Genomic DNA, 20906 nt, shown 5'->3' with positions numbered 1-20906 from the left:
GTATCCTGGGAATGGAGACCTCAGGATTTTATATCAGGAATGGAGACCTCAGGAATTTTGTATCCTGGGAATGGAGACCTCAGGATTTTGTATCTCGGGAATGGGAACCTCAGGATTTGATGCAAACAGGCAACTCCTCGGAAATTGCTTCTTCCAACATTTACACTACTTTCCATCTAACGCTGGCCCCTGAGCTGCTCACCTGACCCTAAGAGGACATAAAAAGGCTTGGTTTCTAAAATAAAACCACAATTTATTATAATAAAACCATATTTCACCAGAATTATGAACTTACTAGAAATCAACAGAAATGCAAACAAAAGAGAACCTAAATTAAAGTGGAGCTTCACAGTTGTTCGGTTTTGAAGTCTGCAAGCAGAAGACAAGGATTTGAACTGTTTATATCTCTAATGAGGAGATTTCCTCTCAGTTCCTGTTTGGGACATCTGTGTCATGACAGAAATAGGGAATTCTCAACATGGGATACACATAATAAAAACCCCAAAAAAGGTTCTAACCCTTCTTGTAAGAAATGTGTAGATACATATTCTGGTGTCTCTGGTTTACATACACTACTCAATACTATGTACAGAGCACTAGCTTGTTTACAACCTTAAAGGGAACCTGTCATATAACTTCACTATAAGGATCAGGCATCACAGGCCTCCTCCAAGTGTCCTTCATATCCACCTTCTTGTTTACTGTGCACCATGAAATCTTCCCCATCCCAAGTGGACATCCCACTGATGTCTATCAGTCTGTTGTTCTAAGACTTCAAAAACAAATGCCCCAGTAGCCTCTATATCCATCTCACTAGATTTGGTTGGGATAACCAAGGCAGAGCTATGAAATTGAGTCCAAGTCTCATTGTGCTCCTGAACTTTGTGAGCTCCACAGGTAGAACGAAAAAGGTACCTGCATTTACCCATTAATGTTTTTTTCTCATACTATAGAATAAGTTACAAGATTTATGAGGACATGATAGGTTCACATTAATTCTCATACTTTCTTTTTTTGAAACCTAATCTAGAAATGGTTTTGTCAATGGCCTTGGTTGGTCTTTCAGTCACCGAAACACTAGGTGGTATAGAAGGGTCTTTAGATATATAGGAGGTAGTTGTTGTGCCCTCACAAATTCCCAGAACACCCTCCATAACTGTCCACAGATAGTCAGAGCTCATGGGTTCATATACTGTATAGACAAGTTGTCTATTTTTCCTTTTGGTCGCCATGCATTTTCTCCTGGCTGTATCATCCCATGTGATCTTTCTGCTGAGAACTCTCCTATCTGTGTTCCTGCGTCCAACATTCTGGTTGTGGTTGAGGGCTGCGAGTCTCAATCTGGCTTCTAACTCATCAAGTCCAGAATGAGGCCCTTTGGTCCTGAATTTAAGAACATTACTGTGAAACATGGTGGATATCCTAGACTGGCAGTTCCAGGTCAGATGTCTCAGATCTTCCATGAGCTGGGGGTCAGTCACTATTTCTTGTACCTTCTGAAATGATGGGCTTCCAGGTTTCAGCCATAGGGTTTCTCTCAAAGTTTTGTGGGAGAGATCTTCATGTTCACATTGTTTATAGAGACGTCCCTCTTCCCAGGAGTGCTGGTTACCGATATGATGGATCACCGAGAGCCATTTTTCTCTCAGTAGATCCTTGTTGTTTACTGATGTCTGGACTGACCACAAAAAATGGTCAAAGATTGTTCTGATCCAGGGCCTGATGTCTGCACAGAAGCGGGACCGGCTTGCAGCCTTTAGCTTCTTCGATATGCTCTTGGCGTACTGCCACACATTGAACTGATGAACAACGTGGGGATAATTTTCCTTCATGGATTCCACAACACTCTTACACCGGTCAGAGGAAAAACAAGCCACGTCCAGTCCTTCTGCGAAAGCTCGGGACAAGCATATTTCAAAGCTGCGTTTCTCCGAATCCACCAAGGATTGACATGGAGTACTTCCAATAATTTCAAAGTCTACAATTGTATCTGTGATGGTGTCAGAAAGAGTGTAGATGCAATGCTCAGCGTTACGTCCTGAGCGGCTATAATGCCTGTCACCAGCCAAGGATACCGGACTGCCTTGAAATTCTTGGTTGACTTTTTTATGTTCTTCCTCCCAAGCTACATGGATTGCAGGATAGCAGTAGGATTTTTGGTAGTAAAGGTATTTTTTTTCTGAAATGTGTCTCAAACCCAAATTGTTAAAGAAGTCATGGGCTTCTTGATACTTGAGGCCGCTGCAAAACAAGGAGGCTGCCATGAGGACGTTTCCAGCAAAGAACCTTCTCACCCTCGGTTGACTTTCCCAAATTTTAAAGAAATGTCCATCCTCACATTGCCCTCGGATGATGACGGCTGAGTCTCTATACTCCTTGTTAAACCTTTTCACCAATCTGGAGCAGCCAGAAGCATGGCGACACCTCACCATGTACACGAGAGAGTCTAAACAGTCTTCAAACACTAACAGCTTCCTGCCTCTAACAATCCTTTCTAGTGTGTTGCTTTCTTGGGTCATGCTAACTTCAGATTCAGGATGGAGTTCTTCTACGGGGTTGTAGTCTTTATTATAGGTGGAGGACACAGATAACGGCAGGCCGCCTGTTTCCATCAGAGGATGTGGAAAACTTTGACTGCTTGTGGCAGGAAGACTATTGTGAAAGTTGATGTTCTTCAGAAGGTCCTGAGTGTTGTAGCCAACAGCTGAAAGGCTTCCCAATGCATGCGTCGGCTGCTTGATGATGGGCGTTATCTGCGGCGTGCAGTAGGACTGTAAAGGAACGGATAACATTAGTACAGCCTGCGTCATAGGAAGGACGGGTGCCTGCTGGGATTTCTGGGACTGATTCAGAAGGTTGGGGTCTGTCTGAGTTCCGGCGTCCACCAATACTTTCCCTTCATAGATGTTCTCTGACATCAGACATCGATTACAAATGAAGAAACTGATGTTCTTCGCTTCCACCCGCTCCGATTTCTTTTTCCGTTTCCCAACTATTTTCTGTTCATCGATCAAAGGTTTCCCTTCTGTGGCTTGCGGAAAAATCGCCGGCAAAGCATTATGCTTCAAAAATCTTTTCTGAGCGGTAAAAATGTAACTGTCCTTCGTAAAGTGGGCCGAGCACATGCGGAAGGTGTCCGTCTTCTTCCCTTCATAGATTTTATTGGCTAAAGTATCGGGATCCTGGAAAACCTGCCCCGTCTGCAGAATCCACTTCTTGATGCGCTCTATGGAGCTGGGAAAAGAGTGAAGGACAATTCCTGGGAATTTCTGGTTGCTCCCAGTCTTGTGTGGACATCCCATGATGATGCAGTTCGGCATCCTGGCGTACCTGAAATAAAGCAAAAGCGAACAGTCAGAATGTTACTTTCCCTAAAACACACCACAGAATAAAGCCAGTAGGAGCCTTGTAATGAGACGGGAACAATTATCTCAGCTCTTCAATCACCATCACAGAAGGGTTTTTAGGACACACCACAAACAGCTCCCTACTCAACACGGCTAACCCAATCCTCGAAGTGGTTCCATTTCTTCTAAACAAAATTAAAATACAGCCCCGAGTCCACATGGTGCTCATGTACTAAGAGCGGAGCTACTAATTCACGTCGCCAATAAGTCTCGCCATTTTTTGTGAAGGCACTCGTAGGTGGCACTCACATGAGCCTTTGGCCCACTCTGAGGTCCTAAGCACCAAGGAACGGGTTTTCATTGAGGATATCTTTGTATTTTGCTTCATTCAGCTTTCTCTCAACCCTGACCAGTCTCCCAGTCCCACCCCCACAGCGTGATGCTGCCACCACCATGCTTCACTGTTGGGATTGTATTAGGCAGATGATGGGCAGTGCCTGGTTTCCTCCAGACATAATGTTTAAAATTGAGGCCAACCTTGGTTTCAGCAGACCAAAGAATCTTCTCCCTCACAGTCTTGAGAGTCTTTCAGGTGCTTTTTGTTTTTGCAAACTCCAAGTGGGCTTTCATGTGTTTTGCACTGAGGAGAGGCTTCTGTCTAGCCACTCTACCATAAAGCCCAGATGGGTGGAGGGCTGCAGTGATGGTTGTCCTTCTGGAACTTTGTCCCATCTCCACACAGGATCTCTGGAGCTCAGTCAGAGTGACCATCGGGTTCTTGGACACCTCTCTTACTGAGGCCCTTCTTCCCCCGATTGCTCAGTTTGGCCGGGCGACCAGCTCTTGAAAGAGTCCTGATTGTGCCACACTTCTTCCACTTGAGTATTATGGAGGCCACTGTGTTCTTGGGAACCTTCAGTGCAGCAGGTTTTTATTTATTTATTTAGACTCCCTCAAGAGTTGGGTGTGGCCAGCTCAGTGGATTGCTGTAGGAAAGTCCTGGATTCTTTCTTGGATACACAGAATATAACATTTATAGGGAAAGTGGATCCAGGGAATATCCAATTGCCTCTCGGGGGATCAGGAAGGATTTTTTTCCCCTGCAGGAGCAAATTGCATCATACTTTGCTGGGTTTTTTGCCTTCCTCTGGATCAACTGTGGGTGTAGGATTATAACTTTTTTTTTTTAATGGTTGAACTGGATGGACTTTTGTCTCTTTTCAGCCAGACTAACTATGTAGCTTAATAATACAGTTTTTTTCTCATTAATAACTATACAAGCCTTTTGCAACAACAATTGAAGTTTAGCTCAGGTGCCTCCCGTTTCTCTTGATTCTTGCCGAGATGTTTCTACACCTTGATTGGAAGCCACCTGTGGTCAATTCCCTTTATTGGACATGATTTGGAAAGGCACCCACTTCTCTATAAAAAGCCCCACAGCTGACAATGCATACTGTATCAGAGCAAAAGCAATGAGGTCAAAGAAACTGCAATAATGCTGTCTCTGAGCTCTGCAGGCAAAGCACAAAGCTGGGGAAGACCACATTGTTACATAGTCTGGCTGAAAAAAAAAGACAAAAGTCCATCCAGTTCAACCATGAAGAAAAAAAAAAAAAAAAAAGTTATAATCCGACACCCACAGCTGATCCACCAGAAGGCAAAACCCAGCACAGTACGATCCAATCTCCTCCTGCAGGGGAAACAATTCCTTCCTGACCCCCCGAGAGGCAATCGGATATTCCCTGGATCAACTTCACCTATAAATGTTATATCCAGTTATATTCTGTGTATCCAAGAAAGGATCCAGGACTTTCCTACAGCAATCCACTGAGCTGGCCACAACCAACCGTTGATGGAGTCTAACTAAATAAATAGACAGAAGCCTCTCCTCAGTGCAAAACACATGAAAGCCCACTTGGAGTTTGCAAAAAAAAGCACCTGAAAGACTCTCAAGACTGTGAGGGAGAAGGGAGAAGATTCTCTGGTCTGATGACAACAAGGTTGGCCTCGATTTTAAACATTATGTCTGGAGGAAACCAGGCACTGCCCATCATCTGCCTGATACAATCCCAACAGTGAAGCATGGTGGTGGCAGCATCAAGCTGTGGGGGTGGGACTGGGAGACTGGTGAGGGTTGAGAGAAAGCTGAATGAAGCAAAATACAAAAGATATCCTCAATGAAAACCTGTTCCTTGGTGCTCAGGACCTCAGAATGGGCCGAAGGCTCACCTTCCAACATGACCAAGCACACAGCCAAGACAACACAAGAATGGCTGAGGGACAACTTGGTGAATGTCCTAGAGTGGCCCAGCCAGAGCCCTGACTTCAGCCCCCCCAATCCAGGGGTGCAAAGTCTGTGGCGTCATCCCCAAATAGACTCGAGGCTGGAATTGTGCCAAAGGAGCTTCAGCAAAATTTTGAATATGGAGTAAAGGGTCTGAATACTTGTGCCAATGGTTTTTCTTTTTAATAAATTCACAGATATTGTCATTGTGGGGTACGGAGTGTAGATTCATGAGAAAAATAAATGGATTTAAACAACTGTAGTATCAAGCTGCAACATTACAACATTGAAACTAGTGAAGGGGGTCTGAATACTTTCGGAATGCTCCTGAATCTCCTAACAATTGGATTCTTGTGGTTACAGCTTCTCCTGGAACTCCGAACAATAGATTATTATAGTTACAGATGCTCCAGCTTATCAGACAACAATGACTGGTCCTCTTGGGAGGTCTGAGAAGTCACCCGTTTTTAAGCTGAACCATCTCATATCAGCAAAGCCGTGGTTGTGTCTTGGCTTTCATTAGACTCTGTGCCAACATTCTTTATATCCAGTTGGGTCAGCAAATGTCTGAACCTCAGCTGTCAGGACTGAGAAGCCCAACTGCAACAACTGGGGACAATCACCAAATAGTGGCCCCCACAGGGGTAGATCTACAAAGGATTAGGACCCCCGCAGAGGACGTAGGAAGGCAAGATCCGGCACTAAAATAGGAAGGAAGCCCTCAGCCAGGAAGGAGAAACCCACCAAGATACTAGGTACCAGAGGAGGACTGACAACTCATGGGGCCCCCGGGCAATAGGGGAGCATGGGGCCCCTGTCCTTGACCACACTCAAAGCACACCCAAAAAAGCCTTTAAAAAGTACCAGGGGCATTTCATGTGGCCCCCTACTGACCCTGGGCCCTTGGGCAGTGCCTAAGTGCTCTAATGGTCATTCCACCCCTGCTAGGTACCCAATTTCACCCGAGTTTCAGGGGTGGCTGGTGGTAACCAATGACCCCCATATACATAAAAATATATATATAATAAAGATTGTATAATGTCCTGGACATTCGAATACACAAACTGGGGAGAAGGATTCCTGTTGAAGATGGAGCCAAACATCTCTCGGGTGGCTGTTGTATCTTAGAAGACGGTTTGGGAAAAGTATATGGACCAGATTCGCCTCTTGAGAACTTATCAACAGAATAGAGCTTCTGTGGTCCTAATAATGGTGAAGATGTTGGCAGAACCAAAGACAGCCATTCCAGGAGAACATCATACCAACTGGGAAGCATGGTGGTGGCAATGTTATGGTTCGGGGTTCATTTGCTGCTTTAGGTTCTGGGCAGCTTGTAGTTCAGCTATAAATTCTGCTTCGTATCACAGCGTGTATGATGGGAAGGTGAGGACATGGAAAGGATGAACCGGAAATAGATCTTTCCACGCTATGATGATCAGAAACACCAAGGAGTCCACCAAGGAATGGAAGACCAAAGACAGTCATTCCAGGAGAACATCATACCAACTGGGAAGCATGGTGGTGGCAATGTTATGGTTCGGGGTTCATTTGCTGCTTTAGGTTCTGGGCAGCTTGCAGTTCAGTCAGCTATAAATTCTGCTTCGTATCACAGTGTGTATGATGGGAAGGTGAGGACATCGAAAGGATGAACCGGAAATAGATCTTTCCACGCTATGATGATCAGGAACACTAAGGAGTCCACCAAGGAATGGAAGACCAAAGACAGCCATTCCAGGAGAACATCATACCAACTGGGAAGCATGGCGGTGGCAATGTTATGGTTCGGGGTTCATTTGCTGCTTTAGGTTCTGGGCAGCTTGCAGTTCAGCTATAAATTCTGCTTCGTATCACAGTGTGTATGATGGGAAGGTGAGGACATCGGAAGGATGAACCAGAAATAGATCTTTCCACGCTATGATGATCAGGAACACTAAGGAGTCCACCAAGGAATGGAAGACCAAAGACGGCCATGAAGAGGTCTCATGGAAGCACTGATCAGAATCTCACTGAGAGTTGTCAGGGATTCAGATGGACAGACCACGTGAGGAAACCCAACATCTTCAACTAAAAGATTTTCATGAAGAGGACGGTCAGAGATGTTGGTGTCTGAGACTGAGGGGCAGTTATACAAAACGCCCACAAGAGGTCCTTCCTACTATGGGGACAATACCGGAACAATTCCCACAACACACCAATAATAATGGGGTAACGTTGAGGAGTGTAGACGCAGTGGTGGGGTAACGTTGAGGAGTGTAGACGCAGTGGTGGGGTCCTTCCTACTATGGGGACAATACCGGAACAATTCCCACAACACACCAATAATAATGGGGTAACGTTGAGGAGTGTAGACGCAGTGGTGGGGTAATGTTGGAGGAGTGTAGACGCAGTGGTGGGGTAATGAGGAGTGTAGACGCAGTGGTGGGGTAATGTTGAGGAGTGTACACGCAGTGGTGGGGTAACGTTGAGGAGTGTAGACGCAGTGGTGGGGTAACGTTGAGGAGTGTAGACGCAGTGGTGGGGTAACGTTGAGGAGTGTAGACGCAGTGGTGGGGTAACGTTGAGGAGTGTAGACGCAGTGGTGGGGTAACGTTGAGGAGTGTAGACGCAGTGGTGGGGTAACGTTGAGGAGTGTAGACGCAGTGGTGGGGTAACGTTGAGGAGTGTAGACGCAGTGGTGGGGTAACGGTGAGGAGTGTAGACGCAGTGGTGGGGTAACGTTGAGGAGTGTAGACGCAGTGGTGGGGTAACGTTGAGGAGTGTAGACGCAGTGGTGGGGTAACGGTGAGGAGTGTAGACGCAGTGGTGGGGTAACGGTGAGGAGTGTAGACGCAGTGGTGGGGTAACGGTGAGGAGTGTAGACGCAGTGGTGGGGTAACGGTGAGGAGTGTAGACGCAGTGGTGGGGTAACGGTGAGGAGTGTAGACGCAGTGGTGGGGTAACGGTGAGGAGTGTAGACGCAGTGGTGGGGTAACGTTGAGGAGTGTAGACGCAGTGGTGGGGTAACGTTGAGGAGTGTAGACGCAGTGGTGGGGTAACGTTGAGGAGTGTAGACGCAGTGGTGGGGTAACGTTGAGGAGTGTAGACGCAGTGGTGGGGTAATGAGGAGTGTAGACGCAGTGGTGGGGTAATGTTGAGGAGTGTAGACGCAGTGGTGGGGTAATGTTGAGGAGTGTAGACGCAGTGGTGGGTAATGGTGAGGAGTGTAGACGCAGTGGTGGGTAATGGTGGAGGAGTGTAGACGCAGTGGTGGGGTAATGAGGAGTGTAGACGCAGTGGTGGGGTAATGAGGAGTGTAGACGCAGTGGTGGGGTAATGAGGAGTGTAGACGCAGTGGTGGGGTAATGTTGAGGAGTGTAGACGCAGTGGTGGGGTAATGTTGAGGAGTGTAGACGCAGTGGTGGGGTAATGTTGAGGAGTGTAGACGCAGTGGTGGGGTAATGTTGGAGGAGTGTAGACGCAGTGGTGGGGTAATGTTGGAGGAGTGTAGACGCAGTGGTGGGGTAATGTTGGAGGAGTGTAGACGCAGTGGTGGGGTAATGAGGAGTGTAGACGCAGTGGTGGGGTAATGAGGAGTGTAGACGCAGTGGTGGGGTAATGAGGAGTGTAGACGCAGTGGTGGGGTAATGAGGAGTGTAGACGCAGTGGTGGGGTAATGAGGAGTGTAGACGCAGTGGTGGGGTAATGAGGAGTGTAGACACAGTGGTGGGGTAATGAGGAGTGTAGACGCAGTGGTGGGGTAATGAGGAGTGTAGACGCAGTGGTGGGGTAATGTTGAGGAGTGTAGACGCAGTGGTGGGGTAATGTTGAGGAGTGTAGACGCAGTGGTGGGGTAATGAGGAGTGTAGACGCAGTGGTGGGGTAATGTTGAGGAGTGTAGACGCAGTGGTGGGGTAATGTTGAGGAGTGTAGACGCAGTGGTGGGGTAATGTTGAGGAGTGTAGACGCAGTGGTGGGGTAATGTTGGAGGAGTGTAGACGCAGTGGTGGGGTAATGAGGAGTGTAGACGCAGTGGTGGGGTAATGAGGAGTGTAGACGCAGTGGTGGGGTAATGTTGGAGGAGTGTAGACGCAGTGGTGGGGTAATGAGGAGTGTAGACGCAGTGGTGGGGTAATGAGGAGTGTAGACGCAGTGGTGGGGTAATGAGGAGTGTAGACGCAGTGGTGGGGTAATGAGGAGTGTAGACGCAGTGGTGGGGTAATGAGGAGTGTAGACGCAGTGGTGGGGTAATGAGGAGTGTAGACGCAGTGGTGGGGTAATGAGGAGTGTAGACGCAGTGGTGGGGTAATGAGGAGTGTAGACGCAGTGGTGGGGTAATGTTGAGGAGTGTAGACGCAGTGGTGGGGTAATGTTGAGGAGTGTAGACGCAGTGGTGGGGTAATGTTGAGGAGTGTAGACGCAGTGGTGGGGTAATGTTGGAGGAGTGTAGACGCAGTGGTGGGGTAACGTTGAGGAGTGTAGACGCAGTGGTAGGGTAACGTTGAGGAGTGTAGACGCAGTGGTGGGTTAATGTTGAGGAGTGTAGACGCAGTGGTGGGGTAATGAGGAGTGTAGACGCAGTGGTGGGGTAATGTTGAGGAGTGTAGACGCAGTGGTGGGGTAATGTTGGAGGAGTGTAGACGCAGTGGTGGGGTAATGTTGGAGGAGTGTAGACGCAGTGGTGGGGTAACGTTGAGGAGTGTAGACGCAGTGGTGGGGGAACGGTGAGGAGTGTAGACGCAGTGGTGGGGTAACATTGAGGAGTGTAGACGCAGTGGTGGGGTAATGTTGGAGGAGTGTAGACGCAGTGGTGGGGTAATGTTGAGGAGTGTAGACGCAGTGGTGGGGTAATGTTGAGGAGTGTAGACGCAGTGGTGGGGTAATGTTGAGGAGTGTAGACGCAGTGGTGGGGTAATGTTGAGGAGTGTAGACGCAGTGGTGGGGTAATGTTGAGGAGTGTAGACGCAGTGGTGGGGTAATGAGGAGTGTAGACGCAGTGGTGGGGTAATGTTGAGGAGTGTAGACGCAGTGGTGGGGTAACGTTGAGGAGTGTAGACGCAGTGGTGGGGTAACGTTGAGGAGTGTAGACGCAGTGGTGGGGTAATGTTGAGGAGTGTAGACGCAGTGGTGGGGTAATGAGGAGTGTAGACGCAGTGGTGGGGTAATGAGGAGTGTAGACGCAGTGGTGGGGTAATGAGGAGTGTAGACGCAGTGGTGGGGTAACGTTGAGGAGTGTAGACGCAGTGGTAGGGTAACGTTGAGGAGTGTAGACGCAGTGGTGGGGTAATGTTGAGGAGTGTAGACGCAGTGGTGGGGTAATGTTGAGGAGTGTAGACGCAGTGGTGGGGTAATGAGGAGTGTAGACGCAGTGGTGGGGTAATGTTGAGGAGTGTAGACGCAGTGGTGGGGTAATGTTGAGGAGTGTAGACGCAGTGGTGGGGTAATGTTGAGGAGTGTAGACGCAGTGGTGGGGTAATGAGGAGTGTAGACGCAGTGGTGGGGTAATGTTGAGGAGTGTAGACGCAGTGGTGGGGTAATGTTGAGGAGTGTAGACGCAGTGGTGGGGTAATGTTGAGGAGTGTAGACGCAGTGGTGGGGTAATGTTGAGGAGTGTAGACGCAGTGGTGGGGTAATGTTGAGGAGTGTAGACGCAGTGGTGGGGTAATGTTGAGGAGTGTAGATGCAGTGGGGGGGTAATGAGGAGTGTAGACGCAGTGGTGGGGTAATGTTGAGGAGTGTAGATGCAGTGGGGGGGTAATGAGGAGTGTAGACGCAGTGGTGGGGTAATGTTGAGGAGTGTAGACGCAGTGGTGGGGTAACGTTGAGGAGTGTAGATGCAGTGGTGGGGGAATGTTGGAGGAGTGTAGACGCAGTGGTGGGGTAATGAGGAGTGTAGACGCAGTGGTGGGGTAATGAGGAGTGTAGACGCAGTGGTGGGGTAATGAGGAGTGTAGACGCAGTGGTGGGGTAATGTTGGAGGAGTGTAGACGCAGTGGTGGGGTAATGTTGAGGAGTGTAGACGCAGTGGTGGGGTAATGGTGAGGAGTGTAGACGCAGTGGGGGGGTAATGAGGAGTGTAGACGCAGTGGTGGGGGAATGTTGGAGGAGTGTAGACGCAGTGGTGGGGTAATGTTGGAGGAGTGTAGACGCAGTGGTGGGGTAATGTTGGAGGAGTGTAGACGCAGTGGTGGGGTAATGTTGGAGGAGTGTAGACGCAGTGGTGGGGTAATGTTGGAGGAGTGTAGACGCAGTGGTGGGGTAATGAGGAGTGTAGACGCAGTGGTGGGGTAATGAGGAGTGTAGACGCAGTGGTGGGGGAATGTTGAGGAGTGTAGACGCAGTGGTGGGGTAACATTGAGGAGTGTAGACGCAGTGGTGGGGTAATGTTGGAGGAGTGTAGACGCAGTGGTGGGGTAATGTTGAGGAGTGTAGACGCAGTGGTGGGGTAATGTTGAGGAGTGTAGACGCAGTGGTGGGGTAATGTTGAGGAGTGTAGACGCAGTGGTGGGGTAATGTTGAGGAGTGTAGACGCAGTGGTGGGGTAATGTTGGAGGAGTGTAGACGCAGTGGTGGGGTAATGTTGGAGGAGTGTAGACGCAGTGGTGGGGTAATGAGGAGTGTAGACGCAGTGGTGGGGTAATGAGGAGTGTAGACGCAGTGGTGGGGTAATGTTGGAGGAGTGTAGACGCAGTGGTGGGGTAATGAGGAGTGTAGACGCAGTGGTGGGGTAATGAGGAGTGTAGACGCAGTGGTGGGGTAATGAGGAGTGTAGACGCAGTGGTGGGGTAATGAGGAGTGTAGACGCAGTGGTGGGGTAATGAGGAGTGTAGACGCAGTGGTGGGGTAATGAGGAGTGTAGACGCAGTGGTGGGGTAATGAGGAGTGTAGACGCAGTGGTGGGGTAATGTTGAGGAGTGTAGACGCAGTGGTGGGGTAATGTTGAGGAGTGTAGACGCAGTGGTGGGGTAATGTTGAGGAGTGTAGACGCAGTGGTGGGGTAATGTTGAGGAGTGTAGACGCAGTGGTGGGGTAATGTTGAGGAGTGTAGACGCAGTGGTGGGGTAATGTTGAGGAGTGTAGACGCAGTGGTGGGGTAATGTTGGAGGAGTGTAGACGCAGTGGTGGGGTAACGTTGAGGAGTGTAGACGCAGTGGTAGGGTAACGTTGAGGAGTGTAGACGCAGTGGTGGGTTAATGTTGAGGAGTGTAGACGCAGTGGTGGGGTAATGAGGAGTGTAGACGCAGTGGTGGGGTAATGTTGAGGAGTGTAGACGCAGTGGTGGGGTAATGTTGAGGAGTGTAGACGCAGTGGTGGGGTAATGTTGGAGGAGTGTAGACGCAGTGGTGGGGTAATGTTGAGGAGTGTAGACGCAGTGGTGGGGTAATGAGGAGTGTAGACGCAGTGGTGGGGTAATGAGGAGTGTAGACGCAGTGGTGGGGTAATGTTGAGGAGTGTAGACGCAGTGGTGGGGTAACGTTGAGGAGTGTAGACGCAGTGGTGGGGGAACGGTGAGGAGTGTAGACGCAGTGGTGGGGTAACATTGAGGAGTGTAGACGCAGTGGTGGGGTAATGTTGGAGGAGTGTAGACGCAGTGGTGGGGTAATGTTGAGGAGTGTAGACGCAGTGGTGGGGTAATGTTGAGGAGTGTAGACGCAGTGGTGGGGTAATGAGGAGTGTAGACGCAGTGGTGGGGTAATGTTGAGGAGTGTAGACGCAGTGGTGGGGTAATGTTGAGGAGTGTAGACGCAGTGGTGGGGTAATGAGGAGTGTAGACGCAGTGGTGGGGTAATGAGGAGTGTAGACGCAGTGGTGGGGTAATGTTGAGGAGTGTAGACGCAGTGGTGGGGTAATGAGGAGTGTAGACGCAGTGGTGGGGTAATGAGGAGTGTAGACGCAGTGGTGGGGTAATGAGGAGTGTAGACGCAGTGGTGGGGTAATGTTGAGGAGTGTAGACGCAGTGGTGGGGTAATGTTGAGGAGTGTAGACGCAGTGGTGGGGTAATGTTGGAGGAGTGTAGACGCAGTGGTGGGGTAATGTTGGAGGAGTGTAGACGCAGTGGTGGGGTAATGTTGGAGGAGTGTAGACGCAGTGGTGGGGTAATGTTGAGGAGTGTAGACGCAGTGGTGGGGTAATGTTGAGGAGTGTAGACGCAGTGGTGGGGTAACGTTGAGGAGTGTAGACGCAGTGGTGGGGTAATGTTGAGGAGTGTAGACGCAGTGGTGGGGTAATGAGGAGTGTAGACGCAGTGGTGGGGTAATGAGGAGTGTAGACGCAGTGGTGGGGTAATGTTGAGGAGTGTAGACGCAGTGGTGGGGTAATGTTGAGGAGTGTAGACGCAGTGGTGGGGTAATGAGGAGTGTAGACGCAGTGGTGGGGTAATGAGGAGTGTAGACGCAGTGGTGGGGTAATGTTGAGGAGTGTAGACGCAGTGGTGGGGTAATGAGGAGTGTAGACGCAGTGGTGGGGTAATGAGGAGTGTAGACGCAGTGGTGGGGTAATGAGGAGTGTAGACGCAGTGGTGGGGTAATGTTGAGGAGTGTAGACGCAGTGGTGGGGTAATGAGGAGTGTAGACGCAGTGGTGGGGTAATGAGGAGTGTAGACGCAGTGGTGGGGTAATGAGGAGTGTAGACGCAGTGGTGGGGTAATGTTGAGGAGTGTAGACGCAGTGGTGGGGTAATGTTGGAGGAGTGTAGACGCAGTGGTGGGGTAATGTTGAGGAGTGTAGACGCAGTGGTGGGGTAATGTTGGAGGAGTGTAGACGCAGTGGTGGGGTAATGTTGGAGGAGTGTAGACGCAGTGGTGGGGTAATGTTGAGGAGTGTAGACGCAGTGGTGGGGTAATGTTGGAGGAGTGTAGACGCAGTGGTGGGGTAATGTTGAGGAGTGTAGACGCAGTGGTGGGGTAATGTTGGAGGAGTGTAGACGCAGTGGTGGGGTAACGTTGAGGAGTGTAGACGCAGTGGTGGGGTAATGTTGAGGAGTGTAGACGCAGTGGTGGGGTAATGAGGAGTGTAGACGCAGTGGTGGGGTAATGAGGAGTGTAGACGCAGTGGTGGGGTAATGTTGAGGAGTGTAGACGCAGTGGTGGGGTAATGTTGAGGAGTGTAGACGCAGTGGTGGGGTAATGAGGAGTGTAGACGCAGTGGTGGGGTAATGAGGAGTGTAGACGCAGTGGTGGGGTAATGTTGAGGAGTGTAGACGCAGTGGTGGGGTAATGAGGAGTGTAGACGCAGTGGTGGGGTAATGAGGAGTGTAGACGCAGTGGTGGGGTAATGAGGAGTGTAGACGCAGTGGTGGGGTAATGTTGAGGAGTGTAGACGCAGTGGTGGGGTAATGAGGAGTGTAGACGCAGTGGTGGGGTAATGAGGAGTGTAGACGCAGTGGTGGGGTAATGAGGAGTGTAGACGCAGTGGTGGGGTAATGAGGAGTGTAGACGCAGTGGTGGGGTAATGAGGAGTGTAGACGCAGTGGTGGGGTAATGAGGAGTGTAGACGCAGTGGTGGGGTAATGAGGAGTGTAGACGCAGTGGTGGGGTAATGAGGAGTGTAGACGCAGTGGTGGGGTAATGTTGAGGAGTGTAGACGCAGTGGTGGGGTAACGTTGAGGAGTGTAGACGCAGTGGTGGGGTAATGTTGAGGAGTGTAGACGCAGTGGTGGGGTAATGTTGAGGAGTGTAGACGCAGTGGTGGGGTAATGAGGAGTGTAGACGCAGTGGTGGGGTAATGTTGAGGAGTGTAGACGCAGTGGTGGGGTAATGTTGAGGAGTGTAGACGCAGTGGTGGGGTAATGAGGAGTGTAGACGCAGTGGTGGGGTAATGAGGAGTGTAGACGCAGTGGTGGGGTAATGTTGAGGAGTGTAGACGCAGTGGTGGGGTAATGAGGAGTGTAGACGCAGTGGTGGGGTAATGAGGAGTGTAGACGCAGTGGTGGGGTAATGAGGAGTGTAGACGCAGTGGTGGGGTAATGTTGAGGAGTGTAGACGCAGTGGTGGGGTAATGTTGAGGAGTGTAGACGCAGTGGTGGGGTAATGTTGGAGGAGTGTAGACGCAGTGGTGGGGTAATGTTGGAGGAGTGTAGACGCAGTGGTGGGGTAATGTTGGAGGAGTGTAGACGCAGTGGTGGGGTAATGTTGAGGAGTGTAGACGCAGTGGTGGGGTAATGTTGGAGGAGTGTAGACGCAGTGGTGGGGTAACGTTGAGGAGTGTAGACGCAGTGGTGGGGTAATGTTGAGGAGTGTAGACGCAGTGGTGGGGTAATGAGGAGTGTAGACGCAGTGGTGGGGTAATGAGGAGTGTAGACGCAGTGGTGGGGTAATGTTGAGGAGTGTAGACGCAGTGGTGGGGTAATGTTGAGGAGTGTAGACGCAGTGGTGGGGTAATGAGGAGTGTAGACGCAGTGGTGGGGTAATGAGGAGTGTAGACGCAGTGGTGGGGTAATGTTGAGGAGTGTAGACGCAGTGGTGGGGTAATGAGGAGTGTAGACGCAGTGGTGGGGTAATGAGGAGTGTAGACGCAGTGGTGGGGTAATGAGGAGTGTAGACGCAGTGGTGGGGTAATGTTGAGGAGTGTAGACGCAGTGGTGGGGTAATGAGGAGTGTAGACGCAGTGGTGGGGTAATGAGGAGTGTAGACGCAGTGGTGGGGTAATGAGGAGTGTAGACGCAGTGGTGGGGTAATGTTGAGGAGTGTAGACGCAGTGGTGGGGTAATGTTGGAGGAGTGTAGACGCAGTGGTGGGGTAATGTTGAGGAGTGTAGACGCAGTGGTGGGGTAATGTTGGAGGAGTGTAGACGCAGTGGTGGGGTAATGTTGGAGGAGTGTAGACGCAGTGGTGGGGTAATGTTGAGGAGTGTAGACGCAGTGGTGGGGTAATGTTGGAGGAGTGTAGACGCAGTGGTGGGGTAATGTTGAGGAGTGTAGACGCAGTGGTGGGGTAATGTTGGAGGAGTGTAGACGCAGTGGTGGGGTAACGTTGAGGAGTGTAGACGCAGTGGTGGGGTAATGTTGAGGAGTGTAGACGCAGTGGTGGGGTAATGAGGAGTGTAGACGCAGTGGTGGGGTAATGAGGAGTGTAGACGCAGTGGTGGGGTAATGTTGAGGAGTGTAGACGCAGTGGTGGGGTAATGTTGGAGGAGTGTAGACGCAGTGGTGGGGTAATGTTGGAGGAGTGTAGACGCAGTGGTGGGGTAATGAGGAGTGTAGACGCAGTGGTGGGGTAATGAGGAGTGTAGACGCAGTGGTGGGGTAATGAGGAGTGTAGACGCAGTGGTGGGGTAATGAGGAGTGTAGACGCAGTGGTGGGGTAATGAGGAGTGTAGACGCAGTGGTGGGGTAATGAGGAGTGTAGACACAGTGGTGGGGTAATGAGGAGTGTAGACGCAGTGGTGGGGTAATGAGGAGTGTAGACGCAGTGGTGGGGTAATGTTGAGGAGTGTAGACGCAGTGGTGGGGTAATGTTGAGGAGTGTAGACGCAGTGGTGGGGTAATGAGGAGTGTAGACGCAGTGGTGGGGTAATGTTGAGGAGTGTAGACGCAGTGGTGGGGTAATGTTGAGGAGTGTAGACGCAGTGGTGGGGTAATGTTGAGGAGTGTAGACGCAGTGGTGGGGTAATGTTGGAGGAGTGTAGACGCAGTGGTGGGGTAATGAGGAGTGTAGACGCAGTGGTGGGGTAATGAGGAGTGTAGACGCAGTGGTGGGGTAATGTTGGAGGAGTGTAGACGCAGTGGTGGGGTAATGAGGAGTGTAGACGCAGTGGTGGGGTAATGAGGAGTGTAGACGCAGTGGTGGGGTAATGAGGAGTGTAGACGCAGTGGTGGGGTAATGAGGAGTGTAGACGCAGTGGTGGGGTAATGAGGAGTGTAGACGCAGTGGTGGGGTAATGAGGAGTGTAGACGCAGTGGTGGGGTAATGAGGAGTGTAGACGCAGTGGTGGGGTAATGAGGAGTGTAGACGCAGTGGTGGGGTAATGTTGAGGAGTGTAGACGCAGTGGTGGGGTAATGTTGAGGAGTGTAGACGCAGTGGTGGGGTAATGTTGAGGAGTGTAGACGCAGTGGTGGGGTAATGTTGGAGGAGTGTAGACGCAGTGGTGGGGTAACGTTGAGGAGTGTAGACGCAGTGGTAGGGTAACGTTGAGGAGTGTAGACGCAGTGGTGGGTTAATGTTGAGGAGTGTAGACGCAGTGGTGGGGTAATGAGGAGTGTAGACGCAGTGGTGGGGTAATGTTGAGGAGTGTAGACGCAGTGGTGGGGTAATGTTGGAGGAGTGTAGACGCAGTGGTGGGGTAATGTTGGAGGAGTGTAGACGCAGTGGTGGGGTAACGTTGAGGAGTGTAGACGCAGTGGTGGGGGAACGGTGAGGAGTGTAGACGCAGTGGTGGGGTAACATTGAGGAGTGTAGACGCAGTGGTGGGGTAATGTTGGAGGAGTGTAGACGCAGTGGTGGGGTAATGTTGAGGAGTGTAGACGCAGTGGTGGGGTAATGTTGAGGAGTGTAGACGCAGTGGTGGGGTAATGTTGAGGAGTGTAGACGCAGTGGTGGGGTAATGTTGAGGAGTGTAGACGCAGTGGTGGGGTAATGTTGAGGAGTGTAGACGCAGTGGTGGGGTAATGAGGAGTGTAGACGCAGTGGTGGGGTAATGTTGAGGAGTGTAGACGCAGTGGTGGGGTAACGTTGAGGAGTGTAGACGCAGTGGTGGGGTAACGTTGAGGAGTGTAGACGCAGTGGTGGGGTAATGTTGAGGAGTGTAGACGCAGTGGTGGGGTAATGAGGAGTGTAGACGCAGTGGTGGGGTAATGAGGAGTGTAGACGCAGTGGTGGGGTAATGAGGAGTGTAGACGCAGTGGTGGGGTAACGTTGAGGAGTGTAGACGCAGTGGTAGGGTAACGTTGAGGAGTGTAGACGCAGTGGTGGGGTAATGTTGAGGAGTGTAGACGCAGTGGTGGGGTAATGTTGAGGAGTGTAGACGCAGTGGGGGGGTAATGAGGAGTGTAGACGCAGTGGTGGGGTAATGTTGAGGAGTGTAGACGCAGTGGTGGGGTAACGTTGAGGAGTGTAGATGCAGTGGTGGGGGAATGTTGGAGGAGTGTAGACGCAGTGGTGGGGTAATGAGGAGTGTAGACGCAGTGGTGGGGTAATGAGGAGTGTAGACGCAGTGGTGGGGTAATGAGGAGTGTAGACGCAGTGGTGGGGTAATGTTGGAGGAGTGTAGACGCAGTGGTGGGGTAATGTTGAGGAGTGTAGACGCAGTGGTGGGGTAATGGTGAGGAGTGTAGACGCAGTGGGGGGGTAATGAGGAGTGTAGACGCAGTGGTGGGGGAATGTTGGAGGAGTGTAGACGCAGTGGTGGGGTAATGTTGGAGGAGTGTAGACGCAGTGGTGGGGTAATGTTGGAGGAGTGTAGACGCAGTGGTGGGGTAATGTTGGAGGAGTGTAGACGCAGTGGTGGGGTAATGTTGGAGGAGTGTAGACGCAGTGGTGGGGTAATGAGGAGTGTAGACGCAGTGGTGGGGTAATGAGGAGTGTAGACGCAGTGGTGGGGGAATGTTGAGGAGTGTAGACGCAGTGGTGGGGTAACATTGAGGAGTGTAGACGCAGTGGTGGGGTAATGTTGGAGGAGTGTAGACGCAGTGGTGGGGTAATGTTGAGGAGTGTAGACGCAGTGGTGGGGTAATGTTGAGGAGTGTAGACGCAGTGGTGGGGTAATGTTGAGGAGTGTAGACGCAGTGGTGGGGTAATGTTGAGGAGTGTAGACGCAGTGGTGGGGTAATGTTGGAGGAGTGTAGACGCAGTGGTGGGGTAATGTTGGAGGAGTGTAGACGCAGTGGTGGGGTAATGAGGAGTGTAGACGCAGTGGTGGGGTAATGAGGAGTGTAGACGCAGTGGTGGGGTAATGTTGGAGGAGTGTAGACGCAGTGGTGGGGTAATGAGGAGTGTAGACGCAGTGGTGGGGTAATGAGGAGTGTAGACGCAGTGGTGGGGTAATGAGGAGTGTAGACGCAGTGGTGGGGTAATGAGGAGTGTAGACGCAGTGGTGGGGTAATGAGGAGTGTAGACGCAGTGGTGGGGTAATGAGGAGTGTAGACGCAGTGGTGGGGTAATGAGGAGTGTAGACGCAGTGGTGGGGTAATGTTGAGGAGTGTAGACGCAGTGGTGGGGTAATGTTGAGGAGTGTAGACGCAGTGGTGGGGTAATGTTGAGGAGTGTAGACGCAGTGGTGGGGTAATGTTGAGGAGTGTAGACGCAGTGGTGGGGTAATGTTGAGGAGTGTAGACGCAGTGGTGGGGTAATGTTGAGGAGTGTAGACGCAGTGGTGGGGTAATGTTGGAGGAGTGTAGACGCAGTGGTGGGGGAATGTTGAGGAGTGTAGACGCAGTGGTGGGGTAATGAGGAGTGTAGACGCAGTGGTGGGGTAATGTTGAGGAGTGTAGACGCAGTGGTGGGGTAATGTTGAGGAGTGTAGACGCAGTGGTGGGGTAATGAGGAGTGTAGACGCAGTGGTGGGGTAATGAGGAGTGTAGACGCAGTGGTGGGGTAATGTTGAGGAGTGTAGACGCAGTGGTGGGGTAATGAGGAGTGTAGACGCAGTGGTGGGGTAATGAGGAGTGTAGACGCAGTGGTGGGGTAATGAGGAGTGTAGACGCAGTGGTGGGGTAATGTTGAGGAGTGTAGACGCAGTGGTGGGGTAATGAGGAGTGTAGACGCAGTGGTGGGGTAATGAGGAGTGTAGACGCAGTGGTGGGGTAATGAGGAGTGTAGACGCAGTGGTGGGGTAACAGTGAGGATTAGGGGCGGACTGACCATTTGGAAACTCAGGCAGTGCCCGAGGGCCCGGGGTCAGTAGGGGGCCCCATGAGATGTCCCTGGTACCTTTATCATAGGCTTTTTTGAGTGTGGGCAAGGACACAGGGGCCCCATGATCCCCTATTGCCCGGGGGCCCCATGATCCCCTATTGCCCGGGGGCCCCATGATCCCCTATTGCCCGGGGGCCCCATGATCCCCTATTGCCCGGGGGCCCCGTGAGTTGTCAGTCCAGCCGTTGAGGAATGTAGACACAGTGGTCGGGTATGCAGTCTCCAGAACCGAACTCCTTCCTCTGTGTCCCGGATCACCCCACATACGGATCAGGGTACAGTCGGGCTCCTCATTGCCACCCCCTCCCCCCGAGATATCCTTTAGGGGTGAGGAGGTAGGTAAACCGGAAGTCATCAGTACGTGACCCGTCACTCACCCCCCGGTCTCGCCGGTCCTTCTATCGATGTTCCGCTCAGCTTCCGGTCCTTCTTCTCCACCCACTTCCGGAT

General features: G+C 51.1%; 1 protein-coding gene across 1 annotated transcript; it reads right to left on the bottom strand.

Moving 5' to 3' along the window:
• Positions 1-232: 232 nt before the first annotated feature.
• Positions 233-20906, bottom strand: LOC149434662 (uncharacterized). The gene is made up of 2 exons (XM_089663546.1): positions 20834-20906; positions 233-3330 (listed from the first exon to the last, which is right to left on the bottom strand). Exon 2 carries the CDS (start codon positions 3318-3320, stop codon positions 993-995), a length of 2328 nt encoding a protein of 775 aa, XP_089519672.1. The 5' UTR covers positions 3321-3330; positions 20834-20906; the 3' UTR covers positions 233-992.

Source organism: Staurois parvus, unplaced genomic scaffold, assembly GCF_062004578.1.
Source record: "Staurois parvus isolate SC_StPar_1 unplaced genomic scaffold, SC_StPar_1.0 ptg001717l, whole genome shotgun sequence".
In the NCBI taxonomy this organism is placed as follows: Eukaryota; Metazoa; Chordata; class Amphibia; order Anura; family Ranidae; genus Staurois; species Staurois parvus.
This window is presented reverse-complemented; position numbering and strand designations above follow the sequence as displayed.

Bases quoted from the DNA above. Each gene is read 5' to 3' on its own strand.
- LOC149434662 (XM_089663546.1), bottom strand. From the start codon at position 3,320: ATGCCGAACTGCATCATCATGGGATGTCCACACAAGACTGGGAGCAAC.